This window comes from Eschrichtius robustus, chromosome 1 (genome assembly GCF_028021215.1).
Source record: "Eschrichtius robustus isolate mEscRob2 chromosome 1, mEscRob2.pri, whole genome shotgun sequence".
NCBI classification, from domain to species: domain Eukaryota; kingdom Metazoa; phylum Chordata; class Mammalia; order Artiodactyla; family Eschrichtiidae; genus Eschrichtius; species Eschrichtius robustus.
In genome coordinates this window covers 25,610,800-25,637,939 of record NC_090824.1, presented here as the reverse complement: position 1 = coordinate 25,637,939, position 27,140 = coordinate 25,610,800, and the positions used below count along the sequence as shown (strand labels likewise).

At 45.0% G+C, this 27,140-nt stretch overlaps 1 protein-coding gene across 2 annotated transcripts in view; it reads right to left on the bottom strand.

The window, feature by feature from the left end:
* The window catches only part of POMT2 (protein O-mannosyltransferase 2), a 49,170-nt gene that overhangs the window by 11,022 nt on the left and 11,008 nt on the right, over window positions 1–27,140 (bottom strand). For both annotated transcript variants that reach the window (XM_068542014.1, XM_068542019.1), the window contains exons 3-12: window positions 25,173–25,277; window positions 23,307–23,415; window positions 21,028–21,136; window positions 19,626–19,785; window positions 18,141–18,247; window positions 17,258–17,340; window positions 15,011–15,120; window positions 11,008–11,074; window positions 3,540–3,609; window positions 1,129–1,207 (exon numbers count right to left, since the gene is read on the bottom strand). In XM_068542014.1, coding sequence (XP_068398115.1) covers window positions 1,129–1,207; window positions 3,540–3,609; window positions 11,008–11,074; window positions 15,011–15,120; window positions 17,258–17,340; window positions 18,141–18,247; window positions 19,626–19,785; window positions 21,028–21,136; window positions 23,307–23,415; window positions 25,173–25,277 — 999 coding nt within the window. The remainder of the gene's footprint in view (window positions 1–1,128; window positions 1,208–3,539; window positions 3,610–11,007; window positions 11,075–15,010; window positions 15,121–17,257; window positions 17,341–18,140; window positions 18,248–19,625; window positions 19,786–21,027; window positions 21,137–23,306; window positions 23,416–25,172; window positions 25,278–27,140) is intronic.

Genomic DNA, 27,140 nt, shown 5'->3' with positions numbered 1-27,140 from the left:
TACAAAGGAAGTAAGATGACTTTAGAGAAGACGTATCAGAAAAGGGAGATGGTCACCCTTTCAGATGCCATCATGTTACAATTTGGTCAAAGACCAAACTGGCCTAAATGATTGAGGTGGGAAAGGGAACAAGAGGGCCATAGAAATATACCAAGTGACTGCCATTGCCCCAGCACTCGCGATTACAACCAAGAAAAGTAGTATAATTCCTGGAACCTGAAGTCTAATTCTTCACTTTATAGAACTAGAGTTTAAGTTCTAAATAAATGTTTTTGCCCTTAAACCAAACTCAAGACATCACCGTGTGCCAACAGAAATAAATTTGGGCTATTTGCATCCATTACTGTGGCCATGGGGACACTCACTCATCGGAGAAAGGTCTGGCCTAGATATCGTACTGTGGAAATTAAGACAGTTGTGTCTAATTCTCCTCAGGAAATGCCCACCAGAGAAAGATGAAGTTCAGAGTCTTGGCTCTAGTATAACATGGGATGAACAAACAGAAACAGGGTTGGGAATTCCACCTTAAGGAATCCAGACTCTTTACTGAAGCACCAAAGCCCTTGGAAGGGAATGTAACAGATAGTCATAAATCTACTTTCCCACTAGTTGTTTCTGTTTCCAAATTACTCCCCAAGCCATAAATACTCATACAGCTTCCTCTATTAACTGCATCACCCCAAGGCAGTAAAAATCCAAAGCAATGTGGACAATATCCCTCTGTGGAACAGGGAAGTAATCCTTAAAAATAAAGCCAATGAGAATTTGGGATCTGGCAAAGGATAAACTTGTATATTCATCTGGGGTCATATTGTGGCCCTGTGGCTTCTAAGTATAATATGATTTTAAAAGACCCTTACAGTATTCATATTTGACGTTTATTAAGTGTCAGAACATAAAAATGGCATGGTAATTATGGGAGGCAAGAGATGGAAACAAATAGACTTCATAGGCTGCCTTTCCCACAGCAAAAAGCCTAGCCAGAAAGTTCCTAAATGTTAAGAGCCCCTGTGCAGCCAATCGTTAGGAACATTCCAGAATTCTGGGGAGGATGTGTTCCGCCACATGGCCCTGAGCCAGGCCCCACAGTTTTTTGACATGCTGCTCACACTCGAGTGGCTCACTTACTATGCCATAGCCTGTGACCTGATAGTGCTTCCGGGTCAGGGGGGCCTCGTGATAGTGACTGTGCAAGTTCCGAGAAGTCCTAGAAATTAAGAGAGAGAAGTGCCACTATCCTGAAGAAAAGAGATGTGCAATGTTTCTTCTTTTACCAAGCCTACTCAGAGTCATCTGTTCGGATAAGAAAAATTAGAATCCAAACCATTAAATCCAACATATCGGGAGGGACAGATGGTAGGAGTACTGGACCATATGCCAAGAAAGGGGCTTCACTTCCTGTTCACCCCACAACTTCAGGTGGGGGGCAGGGGGATGACTGAACACACTGGTGGCTTTGAGGCAAGCTAGCCTGACTTAAGAGGCAGGTTTAGGGAGAAGAAAATTAAAATTTGTAATCTACGTATGCCTGAGATAGGTAAACTGCCTCCCTACCATCTATGCTTTCTACTTCTATCACCAGTTTTACAAAGTGGGGATCTGTGGGGGAAGTGGAGGGTTTAATTTAGATTTTATTTACTTTGTGCTTTTTGTAATAATCCTTACTTTTATCCATAATAAGTTATCAATGCTCAGCATAAAAATATTGGAGGGGCTTCCCTGGTGGCGCAGTGGTTGAGAATCTGCCTGCCAATGCAGGGGACATGGGTTTGAGCCCTGGTCTGGGAAGATCCCACATGCCGCGGGGCAACTGGGCCCGTGAGCCACAATTACTGAGCCTGCGCGTCTGGAGCCTGTGCTCCGCAACAAGAGAGGCCGCGATAGTGAGAGGCCCGCGCACCGCGATGAAGAGTGGCCCCCACTTGCCACAACTAGAGAAAGCCCTCGCACAGAAACGAAGACCCAACACAGCCATAAATAAATAAATAAATAAATAAAATTAAAAAAAAAAATTGGAAATTAGCAAACATAAAATTTAGTTAATAAATTTTAATTTATTTAAAAAATAAAATTTATTTAATGATAATAAAATTAAAATTTTAAGTATCCATAATCTTACTGACTAGGGAAAAAACACTGCTCATAGCCTTTCTATATGTATATTAAAAAATCCCTCATCTTAAAAAAAAAATCTGTATCTGACAATTCATATGAAATGTTTGCAGGGCTGCTTCTGTTGCCTATTTTTCCTGTTCATTCTTGCACATGGTGCCCTATTTCCTTGTGTGCTTAGTTATTTTTTACTGTGTACTATTCACTGCCACTGAAAAACTATTTATAGGAATGGATAACCACGTCTTTCCCAAAAGAGCATTAACGTTTGCTTTTAGCCAGGCACCTAGGGAACATTACCACAGTCTTAGGACCATGTTCATTTAAATTCATGGGCTGAAGATTTTGAGACCATCCAGGTGAAATGAATTTGGGTTGCAAATCCATGTGAAGATCAACTGGTAATGACAACTTCTCAGGAACCAGATTTAGTGTCCCCACCAACCTCACCCCCCGCCCTGCTCTCCCAAACACACTCTGGATATAGGTAGATAGGGCGGATTTATCCTAACCCTAAGCCTTTGGAGGTTACAAATTTGGGGGAAGATCACAATAATTTACCACTTTGGGTGAGCCTAGAGCTTTGACTTTAAAACTTCTTCTCTCTAGAGGCAGTCAAAACCCAAAAATCAAAACTCAAGATTGTGGGTTCAAGGCAGAAGTGGCCAGTGTCCCACTTTTTCTCTGGATTCCCCCTTTCACTGAGATTTTGACCTAGTAACTCCTTACTATCTTGTCAGTTCTTTATGCTTTTTTTTTTTTTAAATTTATTTATGGCTGTGTTGGGTCTTCATTTCTGTGCTAGGGCTTTCTCTAGTTGTGGCAAGCGGGGGCCACTCTTCATTGCGGTGCGCGGGCCTCTCACTATCGCGGCCTCTCTCGTTGCGGAGCACAGGCTCCAGACGCGCAGGCTCAGTAGTTGTGGCTCACGGGCCTAGTTGCTCCGCGGCATGTGGGATCTTCCCAGACCAGGGCTCGAACCCGTGTCCCCTGCATTGGCAGGCAGATTCTCAACCATTGCGCCACCAGGGAAGCCCAGTTCTTTATGCTTTTAAGAAGATGTTTCTACATTTTCCAGCATTTTTAGTCATTTTCAGTGAGAACACTGGTTAAATGAACTAGTTTGCCATATTCAGAAACAGACTCCTATACCTTTCTAAAGGCAGCCCCTTAAGAAGAAGCTTTGGGCAACTCAATTTTTTTCTTTCTTCCCCCTAGGAAAAGGGCAGTTGAAAGGTATCTTGAAAATCCAAAGCTTCCCAAAGCCAAAATAGGCAAAGTAATCATTCCCCCATTCTAGCACAGCAGCCTTGTTCCATTTACTAGAGGCTCATCCACATTTGACTTCTGTTTATTTCCAGCTTAAAAGAGCTCTGTACCTTTGATGCTCATGCCACTCATTTATCCCAAACAGCAAATTTACTTACTCTTTGTGTTCTAGTCGAATGACGTCTCCATGTCTTACAAACTCCACTGGGAGTGAAGGGTCTAGGGGATCTGTCAAGAAGAAACAAGCATTGATGCCTGAAACCGTTCACTCATTAAGCTAGCATTAATCAAGGGCCTACCGGTAAAGAGTTATAGTACAACGTGGTATGCGCATGAGGTACTGACAGAGTGCTGTGGGACCAAAGCGAACTGTCTCAGAGGATGAGGGAAGGGTGTCCCAGAGATAATGACTGAAAAGACTCTCAAAGGAGAGGGAGAACTTGTCAGGTGAACAAGTGGGGAAAAGCCACAGAGGTATGAAAGAGCAAAACTCATCTGAATCAGTGGCAAATGAATTCACTTGGTTAGGGAGGGTGGGCAGGAAGGAGAGTGGGAATAGGTGAGGGTGTGGACAAGTGGGGCCAGACTGTGTATGCCAGGCTAGGAAATGTGGCCTTTATCTGACAAGCACTGAAGCCCCCACTAGAGGATTTTTAAGCTGGGAAGCTAAATAATAAGATTTTCCTTTTAGAAGTAAAAATATAGTCTTCCAAATATTAATGCCATGCAAAAGACCATTTGCCCAGCTCTCTTCAAAAGGACAAATCGGGCTTCCCTGGTGGCGCAGTGGTTGAGAATCTGCCTGCTAACGCAGGGGACACGGGTTCGAGCCCTGGTCTGGGAAGATCCCACATGCCGCGGAGCAACTGGGCCCGTGAGCCACAATTACTGAGCCTGCGCGTCTGGAGCCTGTGCTCTGCAACAAGAGAGGCCCGCGCACCACGATGAAGAGTGGCCCCTGCTTGCCGCAACTAGAGAAAGCCCTCACACAGAAACGAAGACCCAACGCGGCCAAAAATAAATAAATAAATAAAATTTAAAAAAATTAAAAAAAAAAAAGGACAAATCACTGGCTCTCAAGAGAATTAGAGAACTCAACTGCAGAAATGCCCATTCCTGCGCTGCCTTCTAAGGTCTCTTAAGAAGAATAATCAGGACTTCCCTGGTGGCGCAGTGGTTAAGAATCCGCCTGCCAATGCAGGGGACGCAGGTTCGATCCCTGGTCCGGGAAGATCCCACATGCCACGGAGCAACTAAGCCCGTGCACCACAACTACTGAGCCTGCGTGCCGCAACTACTGAAGCCCACGCTCCCTAGAGTCCGTGCTCCACAACAAAGGAAGCCACCGCAATGAGAAGCCCATGCACCGCAACCAAGAGTAGCCCCTGCTCGCCGCACTAGAGAAAGCCTGCACGCAGCAATGAAGACCCAACACAGCCAAAAATAAATTAATAAATTTATTTTAAAAAAAAGAACAGAGAGGATTAACCAAGATGGCGGAGTAGAAGGACGTGCTCTCACTCCCTCTTGCGAGAGCACCAGAATCACAACTGGCTGCTGGACAATCATTGACAGGAAGACCCTGGACTTCACCAAGGAGGATACCCCACGTCCAAGGACAGAGGAGAAGCCACAGTGAGACGGTAGGAGGGGCGCAATCAGAGTAAAATCAAATCCCATAACTGCTGGGTGGGTGGCTCACTGACTGGCGAACACTTATACCACAGAAGTCCACCCACTGGAGTGAAGGTTCTGAGCCCCACGTCAGGCTTCCCAACCTGGGGGTCCGGCTACGGGAGGAGGAATTCCTAGAGAATCAGACTTTGAAGCCTAGTGGGAATTGATTGCAGGACTTTGACAGGACTGGGGGAAACAGAGACCCCACTCTTGGAGGGCACACACAAAGTAATGTGTGCATCGGGACCCAGGGGAAGGAGCAGTGACCCTGGGGGAGACTGAACCAGACCTACCTGCTGGTGTTGGGGGGTCTCCTGCAGAGGCGAGTGGTGGCTCTGTTTCACCGTGGGGATAAGGACACTGGCAGCAGAGGTTCTGGGAAGTTCGCCTTGGCGTGAGCCCTCCCAGAGTCTGCCATTAACCCCACCAAAGAGCACGGGTAGGCTCCAGTGTTGGGTTGCCTCAGGCAAAACAACCAACAGGGAGGGAACCCAGCCCCACCCATCAACAGTCAAGTGGATTAAGGTTTTACTGAGCTCTGACCGCCACAGCAACAGTCAGCTCTACCCACCACCAGAGCCTCCCATCAAGCCTCTTAGATAGCCTCAACCACCAGAGGGCAGACAACAGAAGCAAGAAAAACTACAATCCTGCAGCCTGTGGACCAAAAACCACAGTTACAGAAAGATAGAGAAGATGAAAAGGCAGAGGGCTATGTACCAGATGAAGGAACAAGAAAAAACCCCAGAAAAACAACTAAATGAAGTGGAGATAGGCAACCTTCCAGAAAAAGAATTCAGAATAATGATAGTGAAGATGATCCAGGACCTCGGAATAAGAATGGAGGCAAAGATTGAGAAGATGCAAGAAATGATTAACAAAGACCTAGAAGAATTAAAGAACAAACAAACAGAGATGACCAATACAATAACTGAAATGAAAACTACACTAGAAGGAATCAATAGCAGAATAACTGAGGCAGAAGAACGGATAAGTGACCTGGAAGACAGAATGGTGGAGTTCACTGCTGCGGAACAGACTAAAGAAAAAAGAATGAAAAGAAATGAAGACAGCCTAAGAGACCTCTGGGACAACATTAAACGCAACAACATTCGCATTATAGGGGTCCCAGAAGGAGAAGAGAGAGAGAAAGGACCAGAGAAAATATTTGAAGAGATTATAGTCGAAAACTTCCCTAACATGGGAAAGGAAATAGCCACCCAAGTCCAGGAAGCGCAGAGAGTCCCATACAGAATAAACCCAAGGAGAAACACGCCGAGACACATAGTAATCAAAGTGGCAAAAATTAAAGACAAAGAAAAATGATTGAAAGCAGCAAGGGAAAAACGACAAATAACATACAAGGGAACTCCCATAAGGTTAACAGCTGATTTCTCAGCAGAAACTCTGCAAGCCAGAAGGGAGTGACATGATATACTTAAAGTGATGAAAGGGAAGAACCTACAACCAAGATTACTCTACCCGGCAAGGATCTCATTTAGATTTGATGGAGAAATCAAAAGCTTTACAGACAAGCAAAAGCTACGAGAATTCAGCACCACCAAACCAGCTCTACAACAAATGCTAAAGGAACTTCTCTAAGTGGGAAACACAAGAGAAGAAAAGGACCTACAAAAACAAACCCAAAACAATTAAGAAAATGGTCATAGGAACATACATATCGATAATTACCTTAAACGTGAATGGATTAAATGCCCCAACCAAAAGACATAGACTGGCTGAATGGATACAAAAACAAGACCCATATATATGCTGTCTACAAGAGACCCACTTTAGACCTAGGGACACATACAGACTGAAAGTGAGGGGATGGAAAAAGATATTCCATGCAAATGGAAATCAAAAGAAAGCTGGAGTAGCTATACTCATATCAGATAAAATAGGCTTTAAAATAAAGAATGTTACAAGAGACAAGGAAGGACACTACATAATGATCCAGGGATCAATCCAAGAAGAAGATATAACAATTATAAATATATATGCACGCAACATAGGAGCACCTCAATACATAAGGCAACTGCTAACACCTATAAAAGAGGAAATCGACAGTAACACAATAATAGTGGGGGACTTTAACACTTCACTTACACCAATGGACAGATCATCCAAACAGAAAATAAATAAGGAAACAGAAGCTTTAAATGACACAATAGACCAGATAGATTTAATTGATATATATAGGACATTCCATCCAAAAACAGCAGATTACACGTTCTTCTCAAGTGCGCACGGAACATTCTCCAGGATAGATCACATCTTGGGTCACAATTCAAGCCTCAGTAAATTTAAGAAAATTGAAATCATATCAAGCATCTTTTCTGACCACAATGCTATGAGATTAGAAATCCATTACAGGGAAAAAAACGTAAAAAACGCAAACACATGGAGGCTAAACAGTATGTTACTAAATAACCAAGAGATCACTGAAGAAATCAAAGAGGAAATCAAAAAATACCTAGAGACAAATGACAACGAAAAGACTAAGATCCAAGAACCAATGGGATGCAGCAAAAGCAGTTCTAAGAGGGAAGTTTATAGCAATACAAGCCTACCTGAAGAAACAAGAAAAATCTCAAATAAACAATCTAATCTTACACCTAAAGAAACTAGAGAAAGAAGAAGAAAACAGAACCCAAAGTTAGTAGAAGGAAAGAAATAAAGATCAGAGCAGAAATAAATGAAATAGAAACAAAGAAAACAATAGCAAAGATCAATAAAACTAAAAGCTGGTTCTTTGAGAAGATAAACAAAATAGATAAACCATTAGCCAGACTCATCAAGAAAAAGAGGGAGAGGACTCAAATCAATAAAATTAGAAATGAAAAAGGAGAAGTTACAACAGACACCACAGAAATACAAAGCATCCTAAGAGGCTACTACAAGCAACTCTATGCCTATAAAATGGACAACGTGGAAGAAATGGACAAATTCTTAGAAACGTATAACCTTCCAAGACTGAACCAGGAAGAAATAGAAAATATGAACAGACCAATCACAAGTAATGAAATTGAAACTGTGATTAAAAATCTTGCAACAAACAAAAGTCCAGGACCAGATGCCTTCACAGGCGAATTCTATCAAACATTTAGAGAAGACCTAACACCCATCCTTCTCAAACTCTTCCAAAAAATTGTGGAGGAAGGAACACTCCCAAACTCATTCTATGAGGCCACCATCACCCTGATACCAAAACCAGACAAAGATACTACAAAAAAAGAAAATTACAGACCAATATCACTCATGAATATAGATACAAAAATCCTCAACAAAATACTAGCAAACGGAATCCAACAACACATTGAAAGGATCATACACCATGATCAAGCGGGATTTATCCCAGGGATGCAAGGATTCTTCAATATACTCAAATCAATCAATGTGATACACCATATTAACAAACTGAAGGAGAAAAACCATATGATCATCTCAATAGATGCAGAAAAAGCTTTTGACAAAATTCAACAGCCTTTTATGATAAAAACTCTCCAGAAAGTGGGCATAGAGGGAACCTACCTCAACATAATAAAGGCCACATACAACAAACCCACAGCAAACATCATTCTCAATGGTGAAAAGCTGAAAGCATTTCCTCTAAGATCAGGAACAAGACAAGGATGTCCACCCTCACCACTATTATTCAACATGGTCTTGGAAGTCCTAGCCACGGCAATCAGAGAAGAAAAAGAAATAAAAGGAATACAAATTGGAAAAGAAGAAGTAAAACTGTCACTGTTTGCAGGTGACATGGTACTATACATAGAGAATCCTAAAGATGCCACCAGAAAACTACTAGAGCTAATCAATGAATTTGGTAAAGTTGCAGGATACAAAATTAATGCACAGAAATCTCTTGCATTTCTATACACTAATGATGAAAAATCTGAAAGAGAAATTAAGGAAACACTCCCATTTACCATTGCAACAAAAAGAATAAAATACCTAGGAATAAACCTACCTAGGGAGACACAAGACCTGTATGCAGAAAACTATAAGACACTGATGAAAGAAATTAAAGATGATACAAACAGATGGAGAGATATATACCATGTTCTTGGGTTGGAAGAATCAATATTGTGAAAATGACTATAGTACCCAAAGTACAGATTCAATGCAATCCCTATCAAATTACCAATGGCATTTTTTACAGAACTAGAACAAAAAATCTTAAAATTTGTATGGAGACACTAAAGACCCCGAATAGCCAAAGCAATCTTGAGAAAGAAAGACATAGCTGGAGGAATCAGGCTCCCGGACTTCAGACTATACTACAGAGCTACAGTAATCAAGACAGTATGGTACTGGCACAAAAACAGAAATATAGATCAATGGAACAGGATAGAAAGCGCAGAGATGAACCCACACACCTATGGTCATCTAATCTATGACAAAGGAGGCAAGGATATACAACAGAGAAAAGACAGTCTCTTCAATAAGTGGTGCTGGGAAAACTGGACAGCTACATGTAAAAGAATGAAATTAGAACACTCCCTAACACCATACACAAAAATAAACTCAAAATGGACTAGAGACCTAAATGTAAGATTGGACACTATAAAACTCTTAGAGGAAAATAGAGGAAGAATACTCTTTGACATAAATCACAGCAAGATCTTTTTTGATCCACCTCCTAGAGTAATGGAAATAAAAACAAAAATAAACAAATGGGACCTAATGAAACTTAAAAGCTTTTGCAAAGCAAAGGAAACTACAAACAAGACAAAAAGACAACCCTCAGAATGGGAGAAAATATTTGCAAACGAATCAATGGACAAAGGATTAATCTCCAAAATATATAAACAGCTCATGCAGCTCAATATTAAAAAAACAAAAAACCCAATCCAAAAATGGGCAGAAGACCTAAATAGACATTTCTCCAAAGAAGACATACAGATGGCCAAGAAGCACATGAAAAGCTGCTCAACATCACTAATTGTTAGAGATATGCAAATCAAAACTACAATGAGGTGTCACCTCACACCGGTAAGAATGGGCATCATCAGAAAATCTACAAACAAGAAATGCTGGAGAGGGTGTGGAGAAAAGGGAACCCTCTTGCACTGTTGGTGGGAATGTAAATTGATACAGCCACTATGGAGAACAGTATGGAGGTTCCTTAAAAAACTAAAAATAGAATTACCATATGATCCAGCAATCCCATACTGGGAATATACCCAGAGAAAACCATAATTCAAAAAGACACGTGCACCCCAATGTTCACTGCAGCACTATTTACAATAGCCAGGTCATGGAAGCAACCTAAATGCCCATTGACAGACGAATGGATAAAGAAGATGTGGTACATATATACAATGGAATATTACTCAGCCATAAAAAGGAACAAAATTGGGTCATTTGTAGAGACATGGATGGATCTAGAGACTGTCACAGAGAGTGAAGTAAGTGAGAAAGAGAAAAACAAATATCGTATATTAACCCATATATGTGGAACCTAGAAAAATGGTACAGATGAACCGGTTTGCAGGGCAGAAATTAAGACACAGACGTAGAGAACAAACGTATGGACACCAAGGGGGGAAAGCGGTGGGGGGTGGTGGTGGTGGTGGTGTGATGAATTGGGAGATTGAGATTGACATGTATACACTGATGTCTATAAAATGGATGATTAATAAGAACCTGCTGTATAAAAAAATAAATAAAATTAAATTTAAAAATTAAAAAAAAAAAGACAGCTCTAAGAGTGAGATCTTATCTGTCTTGCTCACTGCTTATCCTTATGCCAACAACAGTCCTTGGAACGTAGCAGGGGCTCAATAAATAACTGTTGAAAGGATAACTGAGATCAGTAAAGATGGCAAAGAATGCTCAGGAAAGCCCATCCCAGTACCATTCTTTTAGAGGCATGAGAAATGTTAAGGAGGGCTCAGAGTAAGTAATAATACAAGAAGCGCCAGTTCCCTACCGCATTACCTGAGTTTGTATTATGTTTCTTGATAATCCACAGGTTGTTGTAGTCCTTGTGCAAATAGGTGGTGACCTGGGTGGGGTGGGTGAGGGAGGAGGAGGTGGGAGGGAGAAGACAGTCACTATCACCACAGCCGGCCACAGGACAATCAATAGCAAGCCAATGTTGCTTAAGCCTTTTTCAGAATCCCCAGCCACCAACCCGAGGGGCTGTGTTTCCCGACAGGGCTCAGAAGTAGCATTTGGTGAATGCTACTTTCTCTCCTTCCTTCTGCATTTAGAGGTCTTTTTCCACAAAAGCCTTTTTGATTTGTCTCTATGTACCCCTCTGCATCCTATCTTTCAACTTCCCACCTCCTAGAGGGAGGAACCATAACACCTTGTGTAACACAGTCTCCAGCACACAAAGAGGATTTAGTGCATTTTTAAAAAGTCATCAAGACCATGTCTCAAACTTTCTAAATGAAAAATTCATGCTATGATATTTTCTAGAATATGGCCAAATATTTTCTCGAATATGGCCAAATTAAACGAAAAAAGCTCTATTAATATCTTATCCTAGAAGCCTGATGTTTTAGACATAGCCATTTTGTATACACTCATTTTTTTAAAATTGTATGTGTGTGCGTGTGTGTACACACATGTAATGCTACAATTAAACTACCAGCAAAAATCCTGGGAACAATATAAATGTCCAATACTAAAGGAAGAGTTACGTGCTGGTTATGTCCACAGGATAGAATATTATACAGCCGCAGAAAATGTTTCAGGGCATTTTTACCCAGCCCAGGAGAAGGCGTATAACATGCTGCTGTTGAAAATGGTTACCATTTATCACTAGGCACCGCTCTAAGCACTGGACACATCTTATCTCTAGGTTGTAGGTACTATGGTTACCCCCACCTTACTTACAAGCAAACTGAGGGTAAGTAATTCACTGAGGTTAAGTAAAGGTCTCACAGCTTGTCAGCTGGAGAGACAGGATTCAAACGGAGGGAGCTAGCTCCAAAGCTCCCAGGATAGAGACTGCATACATACAATTATGCTAATTACGTATAAAAGCACATAAATACCCAGAAGCAACGGAAACAAAGGCATCTCTCTCACAACGTGAGTTTTAATAACTCCAATTGGACAAAACATGACTTATTTACTTGCAAAGAGATTTGGAATTAGCGTGTAGGAAAATAATTTTGCGTGTATTATGGCTGCTTTGTTTCAATGGCTTTTGCTTTCTCAGAAACAATTAGGGATAATGGTATTAAGAACATACAAGTTAAAAGCTGTGGCAGCCATAGAGAAATTAAGTCCACACTCCCGAACAAAAGCTGCATACATCAAGTTCACCCAACTTGATTTTGCTCAAGGATGTTAAGCTTTTGTGGTGCTCGTGTGTGCACTCTGTGCTGTCATTTTGTTTTTGTTTTTGTTTTTTTACAAAAATTATTATTAAAATTCCTATTAGAAAAATCACTTATTTATTGTGAATATAGTCCATGGCCTCTTTTTCCCCTTGAAACATTTATTTTTACAATGGAGTTTTTTATAATATGAGGTCTCCTAGGGACACAGGTACGCTATTACAGCAGAATGTTGTACATCAAACTACGTGGATAAACACTGATCCTTGGATTATGTGTAACTTTGGGGTTTTTTTTATACTTTTCTACACTTTCCAATTTTACTTTATAAACGTTATGCTTTAAAAACATTTAAAAATCGAGACCTAGAGTTGTTAACAAGACATTAAACTACAGGGCAGGGAGGGCTACTAGAGGTTATTTAGTGCGGTCCCCGCAATTTACAGATGAAGACACAGGCTGAGAAAGGCTCAGTGACTCAGTCAGTGACAAAGGCAGACTCTCTGTCCCTTGGCCTAATGTGCTCTGTCTAGATGACTGTCACAACTTCATGCCTCCACCCATGGGCTTCAAGTGTGTAACACTAAGACCAGCTTAATAGGGCCTTTCAGAACGTGGCTCTTCTCTCCCTTTGCACAGTATAGATGTTCCTGGTCACCACATCTGTAACTTTATCTCCTGCGTGACACCAGTAGCAAGGTATCACTATGGAAGGGCTAGCAGTACATTAGACTCTTCTGGAGAGCTTAAAACCAAAACAAAAATGCACAATGCATGGGCCCCATCCTTGATCAATTAAGTCAGAATCTCTGGGGTGGACCTCAGGCATCAGAATTCTTTAAAAGCTCTCCAGTGCACTCTAAAGCGCAGCCAGGGTTGAGAACCACTGCGCTAGAGAGAAGCGGAGAGTCAAGAATGGGAAACTGATACCAAAACCCAATACTCTGGGTCACCTTTCTAGTAAGTAAGGAAATAATAACAATAAAATATTTTGAGAAGCAAAAGTTTTTCACAAAGTAAAGATTTTGGTCATTTTGCAGGAAGAGAAACTTCACTTCAAGCTTCTCAGAGCAGCAGCCAGCCCCGAAGCCCCGACCTCCTCACTCTCCTCTCCTCGGGTCACTGCATCCGAGACCTCCGCCCTGCCCACGCCATGGAAGCCATCCTTGTCAGAGCTGCCAGGCCTCCCACGTTGCCCTTCGAAGGCCTCCTGCTCTGTGCTCCCCTTCCCCGCGGTCTCTGCAGCACCTGAACTGCTGGCGTCTCCTCCCACTGGAGGCTCCCTCTGCTCGGCACTCTCCTCGCGCTCTCCTCGCACCTCCCCGTCCACCCCTTCCTTCTCAGCCGCTTCTACCAGCGCAGCTCTGAGCGCCTTTAGTGCTGCCTTACCTGCCGCTGCTCCCCAGGGCTCCTCTGCTGGCCCTCCTCCCTCTGCACACCCCTTCAGGGCAATGTCCCCCATCCCACTGTGTCACTGACACCTGTATGCTACACACTCACGTCTCTTTCCTGAGACAAGCCCCAGACCTAAAATACACAAAGAAAACTCATCTCCAAAGCCATGCTTCCTCCTCCATTGCTGATTATGGTGAAACAGCATTATCACACAAACACCTTGACCTCCAGACTACAGACCTGGACATGGCTCATCCCTGACATCTCTCAGTTACCAGGCCCTGACATTCAACCTGTGAAGAGTTTCCTGAATCACTTCCCACCTCTCTCCCTGTGGTCTCTGCCTCCGTTCACCACCCTTTGTCATGATTATTGCCTCTAGTCTCCTCCTCCTTCCAATCCATCACACTCCTGCTAGAGCTGTCCTTCTAAACTAGAAATCTAAGCACATCTTATCCCTTAATAAGTTTCAATGCCTCCCCAGCGTCTACTGAACAAAATTAAATCTACTGTAACACGTAAGGCCTCTCCATAATCTGGCCCCACGGACCTCTCCAACCCCCTCCTTCTCCCTCTCAGGCATCGTCCACCACAGCCACATCCACCACTCCTTAACGTGGACACGGGCAGTGTCGCTCACTCGTTCAGATGATACTCACGGCTAATCCTCCAGCGTGCACGTCACACGGATTATCTCACTTAGTCCTCACAACAACCTTATGATGGAGAGAAGTACTACTTATTTTCCCCAATTTAAAGATGAGCCCACTGAAGCACAGAAAGGTTAAGGAATTTGTCCAAAGTCACACTCTAGTGGAACCAGGATTCGAACCCAGCTAAACTAGTCTGGTTCCCAGGTCTGTGTTTATAACCATAACGCTCTACCCATCATCCACTTCGTGCCAGGCACTGAGCCTTCCAGGAGCCAGCAATCAAACAGCAAAGAGACAGGAGGAAGGAAGCACTCACAATTCAATGCGAAGAGGGTTACCACACAGGCTCGTAAAGGTGCCGAGAAAGCCGCCCACACCAGACACACCTAACCCAGGAGCAGGCAGAGGTAGGACATTGTGGTCAGAGGGGAACTCCCCAGCTGAAGCCTAAGGAAGCTGGAGTTAGGCAGAGGAAAAGGATGTTTCAAGCCGGGGAAACAGTGCGGGTAAAGGAGGGGAAGCCAGAAAGAGAACAGAGGGTTCAGTCATGGCAAACAGCTTAGTGCTGCCGCAGCACACGCGCACAAAGGGCTCACTGACCTGCTGCTGGCGGGCGCCGATGCCCTCGGGGTAGAGGTGCCCGTGCGAGTGTAGGTAGCCAACGGCCATCCGCGCGCTCTTCACGGTGATCACAGAGCCATAGGCCAGGTCTGCGGGCAGACGGCGACGGCGTGAGCTGGTGCAGCACTAGACCTGCCCCTGACTGCAGGGGCTGCCGAAGCCACAGGCCTCCCCAACCCCTAACAGACTCCACTGGGCCCCGGACTGCCGAAAGCAAGGTGCGCGGCTGCCTTCTCACCCCAGTGGAGTCAACTCAAGAGGAGTTCACCAAATAGTCTCGCCTGTCCCCTCCCCTCCCTCCTAAGGACTTCAAAAGACTAGGAACAACTTGTCCTTCAGTCAAGGTCTATCATATACATTCCATGGAATAAAGAAGGAAGAAGCATCTTATATCTTCATCTGGAAAGTTCTCCAAGATATAGTGTTACTATAGACTGTTAAGAGAGACTTTTCACTATATATCCTTTTGTGCCTTTTGAATCTAGTACCACATGTAGTAACTGTTCAATGGTGTTTGGGGTTTTTACTCTGAATTTAAAAAAACCAAAACCAAAACCCAGAGTAAACAGCTTACCCAAGAGCATCCATCCCCTCCCCACACAGGCCCGGCTTATGGAGGAGCCTCTTTGCCTTCTTACTGCCCCTCTTCTCCACGCCCTGCAATCTGGCTGCCCGCCACTCCCCACTCCACCGAAACAGGTCTCACTGCACCGGTGCTGGCTGCTCCTGTCTCCCTTCGTTCATTCATTTGGTCGCTAGACCGTATGGATTACATGGTGGATCCAAAGGTGGAGGAGGCCTGGCTGCAGACCTAGTGGAGCCCGGTCTTGGGGACGATGGCCTCACACACTGAGCAGCACAGGATGATCAGCAAACGCTCCAGCAAAGATGCGGCAATGTGTGACATGGTGGGAGCCCAGAGTAGGGTAGAACAAATTCTTGCTCAAAGAGTAAAAAGAGGATGGCTTGATGGAAGAGAATAGAGCTGAGCTAGGCCTTTTAAATAACGAGTAGAAATTTGCTAACCACCGCTCCATCCTTCTAAGTTCTCGTGCTGGTCAACACACGCAGCCCCGCACGCTGCCGACCGCAGCTGCTTCTCGATTATGCTCTGTCCCCCATCTCAACCCCACACTCCCTCACGGACTGCTCCTGAGCAGCCCCTTCCTCCTGCATCCCCAGTGGCCTGACCGCACCCTGTCGTCTTCCTCTTTCTACAGTTTCCTCACAGACCACAGCCACTGCACAGCATCGACTATCCCTTACTTGGCTAGTCCTCCTTTGAAAGCCTCAGCCCCAAGCCCACTGGCCCCGCTGCATGGATTTCCTCAAGCATCTCAAAGCTGACTTCTCCAATGTGGAATCCAGTGTCTGCCTTTCCGAATCAATTTTTGCCTGCTTTCCTATTTTTCATTCTTTCCACACTCTGGGCGGGCCCACTGTGTTCTAGGCCCTCGAGAGACTAAAAGACATTGTCCTTGCCTCCAGGAAGCAATGACCTGGGCCCGACCTATCTTGTCAACCTTATCTTCCAGTATTTTTCTGCATATAACCTATGCCTTAAATTTTGCCCTGTTCTTAGCTTTGATCATGCTCTCCCTTCTGCCTGATACGCCCTCTCCCCCGTCTCCCTCTGTTGAAATCTACCCATTTTTCCAGGGCCTGACTCCAAGGCAACTCACTCACTCTGATCACCCCCCAACCCCCTAACAGAAGTGATCTCTTACACCTTTGAGCCCCACGGCTCTGCGTTCCCTCTTTCTATACTTAACACATATGGTCACATCATGTAGAGGTCCTCTACTGCAGACTCTACTCCAGACTCTCTACTCTGGAGGGCATCCACCTACAGCCTCCGACATGGCTAACACTTGCTCAGTTACCCGGTGTGAATAGTGAAGGGATGCAAGTAGCAGGATACTCTGGTGGGAACTGACCTCTAGCCCTGAAGGGCCTTGTTCCTTCACCAGATTCTCTCTGTTGGTCTTCCCACAGCCACGACGGACAAGTTATTCTTTAGGGTCAAAGAGCTCGTTGCTCAGGACGTCTTCCTCTGCACTTCCTGTGTTCCTATTCACTCTCTTGAGTGCTCGGACCAGATTTAACTGGATCTTTCTCCCACTTTGCCCATCTAAAATAACTCAGGCTGTCATATCATCTTTTCCAATTCAACTCCCAGGAATCCCTTCTGCCCTTCTACCTTTGTAAAGGACAAGAGACACTCACATTCGGGGATGGAAGCATTGTGAAGGTTGTTTCCTGAAAGCCGGGCCTGGAAGGCAGAACTGAAGAAGCCATCACCAGGACCACTGTGGGGAAAGGCAGAGGGAAGACAGCCAAATTAATGGAGTGAAACTGTGATTTCCCAGGAGCCCTAGGAAGAGCTCTGCACAGCTGGTTTAAAAGATGTACAAGGGAGTGGCAGTGTGGTATTGTGGACAGACATGGGGGATAGAGTCAGAGAAACTGGGGTCCAAAATACAACTCAGCCACTTACTAGCTAGGTGAACTCTGGAAGATACCTGGCCTTGTTCAGCCTCAACTCTTCATTTATAAATCAGGGATTTAAAAAAAAAAAATCAAAAGAATTATTATGGGACTTCCCTGGTGGTCCAGTGGTTAAGACACTGTGCTTACAATGTAAGGGATGCGGGTTCGATCCCTGGTCGTGGAACTAAGATCCCACATGCCGTGTGGCACGGCCAAAAATTTTTTTTAAAAAAAGAATTATTATGACTAAATGAGATAATGTATATAAAATGCTGAACACAGTTCCTGACACGTAGTCGCTACCTGTTAAATGGGAGCTGCTGCTGGTGTTACTGTTATTATTATCCTCACTCCAACTGCACATGCTTATGGTGGCCCATCCCTGTTAAGCACAAGGAACTGTGTTTAGGGATAAGGGGCAGTTTGGCTATTAGGACATTCTCTTCTTCCTTCAGGCCACGGTACCCAAAAGATAGAACATAGGAGGAAACCAACAGGAAAAAAACCCTGGGTCCCCTCCGAGCATCCCAACCAGACCCAGGAAACCACACGGCCCCTCCATGGGCTTAGAAGCAAGAGGAAGACCAGAAGCGAGACACTGGAAAGGCTCTGGCTGTACCTTTTATTCAGCACCATGAAGTGAACAGCGTAGGTGGCCGTGTAGAGAGCCAGCGGCAGCACTATGAGGCACAGGACGCGAGCGGTCAGGTGTTTTCCCACAGTCACCTGCAAACCAAGCCAGTGCAGGGTGCTGGGCATGTGAGGCATTATTATGCCTTATGCCTGACATGTGTGTTATTTGTAAGTTTTTATGTGTAAGTCATAATCAGAAACAATTGAAAAACTAATGGCTATCAAGAAAGAAAGATATGGGGAAACCCTAAGCCTTCCCATAACACCCCACCAACCAAGCACTGCAGGGGGCTGAACCTGGGCCAGCCCTCCGCTGCCTGTCCAGACCCTCACCCAGGACCCCGGGCTGCCCCCACGTTACTGCCAAGGTGTGGCCTGCATCTTCAGCATCGTCACTCATCACTCCCTCTCCATCCTAGTCACACTGACACCCTGCACTTTCCCCATGCTTATCGCACTGTACCAGCCCCACCCATCACACTGATAAGTGCTCCTTATCTTAACTTTGGGCCTCAGCTTCCTCCTAGAAGCCTTCCTGGATTGCCCGAGACTGGGCTCGAGACTGGGCTCGTGCTCTCCCCTGTGCTTTCACAGCACTTGTTGGCTGGACCATGACTTATTTTTTCTTTTCTTTCTTTCTTATTTCTCTCTCTCCACTGTCTCTAGAGGGCAGGAATCTTGTCTTAATCATCTGCATATTCTGTGTCTCACACTTAGCGGATGGTCTGTCTATATGTTCTGAATGAATAAATGAACTTGTTGAGACTTTGGTCCAGAGGTGCATTACAGCAAAGTATCAATAGTTCAGGCCTGGAGTCAGCCTCGCCTGTTTGAATCCTAGATCTACCTCTTACTACTCGTATGACTTTGGGAACGTTATTACCTCTCTAGGTCTCAATTTCCTCATTTGTCAAGAGGGTAATAACTACCTGCCTCACGGGTTTGTTATGAGGAGGAAATGAGATGATGAAGGTAAAGCATTTTGCATACTGCCTGACACAGAGTCAGCTCTTAATAAATAATATTGTAATAAACCATAAGGCCCTTACCGGCCTCCAGATCCAGAGACTCTGGGTCGGGAGAAGAAAATTTTAAGTTCAGATAGTCAGTCCACCGATTTTACCTCAAGTCCCAGGCAGTCAGTGTCTCTCACACATTTGGCAAGAGCCCAGATGGACAGAATCCCCTGGCTGGGTTGTTTGCAAAGCATTTAAAAACCAATGCAGGAACAAATGCCAAAAGAGAATCCCAAGGATATCAGTCCATCCTCTCTCTTTATACCTCTCCAGCCTGTCAGCCATGGCCCACTCCCTGCTGCCCTGCTCCCTACAGAGGACAGCCGGATACAGCCCACCTCGGGCCCAGAACACAGCTCTTCTGCCACCTGCAGCAGAAGTGGGGAAAGACCACTGGCTCTGCTGAGCGAGGAAGGGGGGAGCAAAGACATTTCTACAAGCACTTAGGTTCTCACCATTGAAAGATTGAGGTCTCCAAACAGGTGCCAAAGGTCTGAAAGGGTGTTCCACCCCACTTGCAGGATGATAAAGAGGCCAACAAACTTGACCCCCAGAGCACCAGCTAGATTAACGCCAGTCAGGCTGAGCCAGAGCCACCAGGGGGCAGAGAAGGGCCTGAAAATCAACAAGGCACAGAGTTCAGTTTGGCAGCTGGAACCAAACTCAAAAGCAAGAGCAGCAATGGGGAAGGCAGAGGTCCTCTGACTCTGGGAGGCTGCACTGTGGCCTCTCTCTTGAGGGCTCCCAACCTCAGGGACCATGCATGGCTCTGAGCAGGATGTGGTCTGTGAAACCCCTGAAACTGCAGGAAGCACAGTGTGAGAGTGAGTAGGTGATTATTCTGAGGAGAAGGGCCATCGCTTTCCTCGCTAAGTACAGGGCTTCAAGTAAGCAAGAGGCTTATTCTTCAGTGGTGACCAATCAAGTGGAAGGAAAAGGAAAATCCAGAGAAGCCTGATGGATTCAGTCAGCCCTGTCCTTTGTGCCACCTCTGGACCCTGTAAAAGCCAGCAATTACTGAGTGCCTACTATGTGTCAGGCATTGTTGCAAGCACTTTACACGTATTAACTCTTTAGCCTTCACTACAACCCCCTGGAGGCAGACCCTGTCATCAGCCTCTTCTTGCACACGAGGACTCGAGGTACAGAGAGGTTAGGTAATACAGCCAGCCAGCAGGGGAGCACAGCGCTAAGCCCAGCAGTCGGTTCCCAAGCTCGCTGCACTTAGATCACCTGGTGCTCTGAGCTGCAGTCTCCTCATCCCCTGGCTAACCCCCTGCCAGAGCAAATGCTCCTGAATAGCCAAGACCTATGTGTTCCTGTACCTCTAGCTCCTGGCACAGTACCTGGCACATAGTATGTATTCAAGAAATGGCAGGTGGAAGGGGATGTGGTGCAAGCAGAAGATAACCCAAATCCGGAGAGAGCTGGTGGTCACTGCTTGGTTGTGGTGAAACCAAGGTGACTTCTGAAAAAGCCTTGGCAGAGCCAGCTCTTTTGGTTTGAATAAAATGAATGACCTACTCTACTCTCTCAGAGGCAGAAGGATGATCTGGAAGGGACTATTCTGGAAGAAGGCCAGGCCCTCCAGAACAGCTTTAGAATTGACCAGGGCCTGCAGGGATCCTCTTGACTGATGTAGACACTTCAAGCCAACCTTTATATACCTTATTCCCATCACCAAGTCAGGACTGGCTGCAACCACTGAGAGCAGGGAGACAAACAGTTCCCAGGCAATATCTATTCTGGTGCCCACCCCCCACCCCAACCACCACACCCACCCTGTCCCTGGCCATTATAGAAATTCTAGAGCTGCCACAGCTTCTGACACCCCCTCCCAAAGATGGTGTTTCTGACCTGTTGGCACAGGAGTTGTACTTGACCATGCTCAGCATGGCAGCCATGATGAAGAACATCAAGATGGGGTCAAGGAGGATGTACTGGGACAGAGTGAGGCATCCTGTGTCTGAAAAACATGAGCTCAGTGGTCAAAAAGTGGAATCAGAGATGGGCCCCCCCTGAGAACCAAACACCCCAGTGGTAAGAAACAGTCCCCCTTGTGCTTAATTGCATGTACGCATTTGTGCAGTCAAGATTAGATGGGCAACTGAGTCATCTGGAAGGTGGAAGGCCACAGCTTTGGGGTACACCAAAGCCCAATGATATGAAAGAATATCTCACACTGCTTCCAGGCCCTTGACCCACAAAGGGATCATGCCATTCATTCAGATACAGTGATCCTGAGATGAGGGCTCCTGCTAATTTCCACCATCAAAAAGGGAGTTCTGCTACCATGCTTATGCAGCCACAATCTACATACACTCAGGAAAGAATCTTACCATTTCATATGAAGTCTCTGTTGGGAGTTGATTCTCCATGCAAGTGCTGAAGTGATCGTTTTTTTAAACAAAATTTCATTACATCATGGCCTGGCCTAAGTCCTCCAATGTCTTCCCATCTCATTCAGACTAACAAGCTCCTTCAGACAGCCTCAAGACGGCCACCAAAGCCTTCATGGTCTCCCCACCTATCCAGCCTCCTATCCCAACACACTCTGCCTCACTCACTCTACTCTGGCCTCACTGGTCTTCTTGCTGTTCCCTGAATCCACCAAGTGCTGCCTTGCACCAGGACCACTGCACATGCTGTTTCCTCTGCCTGAACACTCTTCCCTCAGATCTCTGCATGGCTTAATCTTTGGCTTCACTCAGGTCTCTACTCAAGGCCACCTCCTCAGGGGGCTCTTCACAGACCACCCTGCCTAAAACAGAATCACTCCCCATTTCTCTATCCCTTACCCTACCCTATTTTCTACATTGTACTTATTGCTTAAGGTGCTACACTACAGACTTAATTTACTTGCTTATTTAACATCTGCCCCACTAATGAGCAAGCTCCATGATAGCAGTGTCTCATCAGCATATCCTCTGAGGCCAAGAAAGTGGCTTAGCACAGAGTAGATGCTTGAAAATAGTTGTGGAATGAAAAGTGAATAAACGAATAACTGAAGAGGGAAATTAAAGACCCAAGGAAAAAGCCACCAGTCCTCTAGAAAGAGACCCTGTAATTTTGCAACATTATCTGTCAAAGCAAAGCCAGAGGGATTTCCCTGGTGGTGCAGTGGTTAAGAATCCGCCTGCCAATGCTGGGGACATGGGTTTGATCCCTGGTCCAGGAAGATCCCACATGCCGCAGAGCAGCTGAGCCTGTGCACCACAACTACTGAAGCCCGCGCACCCTAGAGCCCGCAAGCCATAACTACTGAGCCCACACACCGCAACTACTGAAGCCCACACACTCTAAGCCCTGTGTGCCGCAACTACTGAAGCCCGCACGCCTAAAAGCCCGTGCTCTGCAACAAGAGAAGCCACCGCAATGAGAAGCGCGCACACCACAACGAAGAGTAGCCCCCACTCACTGCAACTAGAGAAAGCCCTCGCGCAGCAACGAAAACCCAACGCAGACAAAGAAAAAAAAAAGCAAAGCCAGAATCGCCCCTAAATTAACCACCTAAACTGGTCTGGACTTCTTCAAATGTTAAGCTGTATGAGGTCATGAATTCACTTTCATACGAGCAAGGCTAGAAACAGGATCAATTTCTATGGATCAACTCTCAATTAGCCATGAGAGAATTATCCACAGAAATAAAGTTCCCATTTTGTTATCCTCTGCCACCCAGCTACTTCTGCGGCATCTACCTTTGCATTCAGTTGAAATTAGCTTAAGGAATGCAAACTAATCTTGACAGTAACCTAAGAGAAGTAGAATTAGAACTGTAAGCCTCCTTCAAACACACACACACACACACACACACACACACACACACACACTTACACACAAGCACACATAAACTTATTATCCATTCCAAACTCAAATGTGGATAACTTGGAGATAATCTATTCCTTGGGATTACCCATACCAACTCACCACTCCAATAATATAAAGGCTTGCTACGTATAAGTATTTATATATGTAAGTATTACTAGTGAACAAAAGGAGACTTGTAATACATTTACCCAATCCTAAAGTTACTTAAGAACTGGGCCCGTAGACAGGATCTTTAAGCATATTGATTGCCAGCTACATTCATAGTGTGGCAGTCAATATCCCAAGAAACGTGGTCTAGGACAACTTACCAAAGGTGAGGAGGGCAGCCGTGAGCAGCGCTGCCGGGAGGGACTGGGACAGCTCCAGTACAGTGAGGTAGGCAAAGGGGATCAGCAAAGCGCCGAGGAACGCACAGAACTGTGGAAGGACAGGAGAAGCAGTCAAGTAACTAACTAAGCAAAGCATCAGGGACCTACTTGGCTTGGTACAAACTAATCTTTTAAGATGGAGGGCCCTGATGATGGCATGACTTGGTGACCTAAAATCACCTGCAATATGTTTAAATATGAAAGGGGTGGTGTAACAGTGAAGCATCAAATCAAGCAACATTTACGTTCCCATTAAGCACCAACCTGTGCACTGACAAGAAATCAGCAAAGTTCAGCCAGGGAGGTGTGGGCAAGATGGCCCACGATTTCAAGTGGGAGACTCCGGCAATGGACTGTCCCATCATTGCTAGCTGTGACCTTGACAAAGTCACGTCTCTGTATCTCAGCCTCTCCTTCTGTGTAATGTGAAACTTAACAGTTCCTACCTCATAGGGTTTACTTCTTAGATTAAATGAGCTAAAGTTTATTACCACACAGAAAGTTCTTGATAAACACTAGCTTCTGTTACGAAACTGGGTGCAAGTTGAGAAATACCTCTCTGAAGGTGTTTTAATATTTTAGAGAACTCTAATGTTATTTCCGTTATTTCTCCCTTGGTCCTTTTCTTCAATCACGCCAGAAATCACTCTTTAATCTATAGGCTGTATTTTGATTTTAGAAAAAAGACTGCTTGACACTTCAGCATCTGGAGGGTTGTTTTTCAGTTTTGTTTTGTTTTTAACCACCAGTGTTCTCCCCATCCCCCTACCCTGTCCATCAAAAGTAATCAGACAAACCCAGGGGAATGGAAATTCTCACATTTGGGTTGTCACTTTTTGTTAGCAGAAAGCAATGTGCTCTAGTGTGAAAGGGAACAGGGCTGATATATTTGGCCTTCTCATTTCCATAGCAAGTTCACAGTGAGTCAGGCCTATATCCAATTATGTATGCTATGTGGTATTCAAACATCATTAGGAAGACACAGAATCACTTAAGAATATGAACTTGAGGGTAGTGGACACTTCTTGTTTAATATGGAATGATATGACCACACAAACAAGTCAGTGATTAGCCCAAGTAATCACATGGCATTTATCTAAACTGCTTTGATAAAGCAGTTCCCTTGAGGAAAGGGGCTTGTAAATGCAACCTGCTCTGAGAGCTCCACATTGGAGGACAGTTTCCACAGGTCTTATTAGCTCCAGGTACAAGGTCCCCAGACATTTGGGTGTTTAGGTCCTGCCATGCCCCATCAAGGCTGGTGCTGGGACTCAGAGCACAGAGGGACCAGGCAAACACACACTTCCCTTAAAAGACTGGAAAACCCCTTGTGTGCCTGAAACCGTCATGGGGAAAGAGAGAAGAACCTGGTGACAGGGGTGTGGGGATGCTGAAATGTTAATAAAGGCCCTCAGAGGTAGGCAACACTCTAGCAATTGTGGCCGCAGGGGAAGGATGCGTAGCCTGCCAATGTGCTGAGGCCAATGTTGGGACTGCAGGAGATTCCTGGCTGCCTGAGTCCCGGGTTGCCCTCTGATCTGAAATCTGATGCCTCACGTGGGCAGGAGAACAGGTGACGGGGTGCGCTTGCTCCTGTCTGTCATCGCTGTATTATCTGTGGCCACCCTCTCCCTTCCTGCCCACCCCAGCTCTGAATCTCTACTACAGGGTGCAGGTCCAATCATCCTCCCCCACCAAAGTCCCTTTATCTACACCTGCCACCACTCCAGGGCTTCCAACTGTAACATTTCTGACTGAGTGTGGCCCCAGGGTTGAGTCGGGCAATAGCAAGTCAGGAAGCCTTACTCCTCTCATTCCCAAGTAGCTGTGATGCTCATATTTGTCCCCAGGCTTCTGGAACAAAAAGGTGCCATCATATCCACTCAGGTAGCCAGCAAGACCTATCAGCATCTGAGGAGAGAAGGAGAACAAACAAACAGATGAGAGACCTCAGAGAGAAGATTCCTCCGTCCCCTGAACTTCCCTCCAGCTGCACCCAGACCTTGGCTTCCCTTGACTACTGTCCACAGAAGGAGCTACCATTGTGACATTTTCTCCGGCAGCTGTTGCAGAGCAAAGAATCTTTTGTCTACAGAGCTCATTGCTTGAAACAAATCCTCTCTTGTGTTAAGGCCAAGTTCTTGGGAACAGTGCAGACTGAGTATTTAGGAAGAAAAAAATCCCACAATTCGAAGGGCAGGGCCAGTGAGGGGCTCTCTCATTCAGCCTTCTTTCATTTGCTATGAAATAAAACACAACAGCTCATGGGGGAGGCCATGGGCAGGGGCTGATTCCTGGGAGACTGGGCCACTGAAAAGAAAATGAGGTTCCAAGTCAGAATGAGGAGGGAGGAAAGTGGCCAAGTTGCTACACACCAGGAATAGAGAGAAGGGAAGAAAATGGGAAAGCGGAATGCAAAGACAGATGCATTTCCCCAGAGGGGAAGAGAGAAGTCCCAGTGGAAACAATGCCAAAAGGCCAGGGACTGGTTTCTCCTACCGCCGGTATTCCAAAGGGAGGCCACCCTGGCACATCCCAAAACAGAACTAAATCAACTGTAAACTAAGACTGTGAGCTGTAAATCCTTCAAAACGTTCGAGAGGATCAGCCTCTTCATCTCTGTCTTTCCTTGACCGTCAACAGTGTAAAATTTTCTTTTCCACACACGTAATCAGAAGCAGCTAAAACATAAAAACTGTCAGCAAATATCAAGCATCTGTAACAGCCCCAGGCTGCCTCAGCCTGACCCCTGTGCTCGGGTTCAGCTGTGTGGAGGGGCAGAATACACTGGCTGTGTGGAGGGAAAGCCCTTCCCAGCGATGCTGCTTGTGGGGGCTTGGATTTCGACCACTAACCAGCTCACTTTTTTCTCTAAGTAGTTCTAAACACAGTTAGTCACTCTCTGTAGTTCTGTGTCAAGGTACAGAAGCCAAAGTTCAGCAGTAAATTATTATGAAGCCTTATTTAAAAAAAAAAAAAAAAAAAAGGAATCCCAGGGTCCAGAAGTTAATTTAATATTAATTAATTTAATGTAAAGTAATATAAGGTATTGAGAAGACAGAGCCATCCGAATACCCAGGTGAACTTAAACTGACAAATGACAATCTAATGAATGTCCCTTCCCCCCTGGGATCTCAGAGGACACACCCGCCTGGTGCTGGCATAAATTCCCAGACTTCTTGGCTGGCCTGGTAGAGTGAAGAAATGCACAGATGGTTTGGATCTCAGAGCCCCCCATACTAGCTCTCTGATCATAGACAATACTTAATAATCTCTTAACTACAGGTAATAAAACCTTCCTTGCAGATGGTTGTGAGGCTTAGAGGTAATGTTGTAGGTAAAACACCTAGCACTCTGACAAGCATTTAACAAGCACTCAAAATTCAGTTCCCTCTCAGTTTCCATAAGGTTAAAAGTAGCCCTGAGCTAATTTCCTAACTAAAGAACTCATTCAAATCAATAAGAATAAGAGCAACTTACTGGAAAAATGTTTTCATAGAAAACAAAACACAGATGGCTAATAAACATATGGAAAAATGTTCAACATAATTCAGAAAGACATGCAAATGAAAACAGTGATATATCATTTTTTACTCTCAAATTTGCAAAATTTTGGAAGTATGATCATACCAGTGCTGGCAACGATGTGAGGGAAGCAAGCACCTTCATACACTGTTGGTGGGAGTACATATTATCACAGCATTTTTGCAGGAAAACTTAACAATGTCTAACACAAATCTAAATGTGCATATTATTTGACTCTTTAGTTCAGCC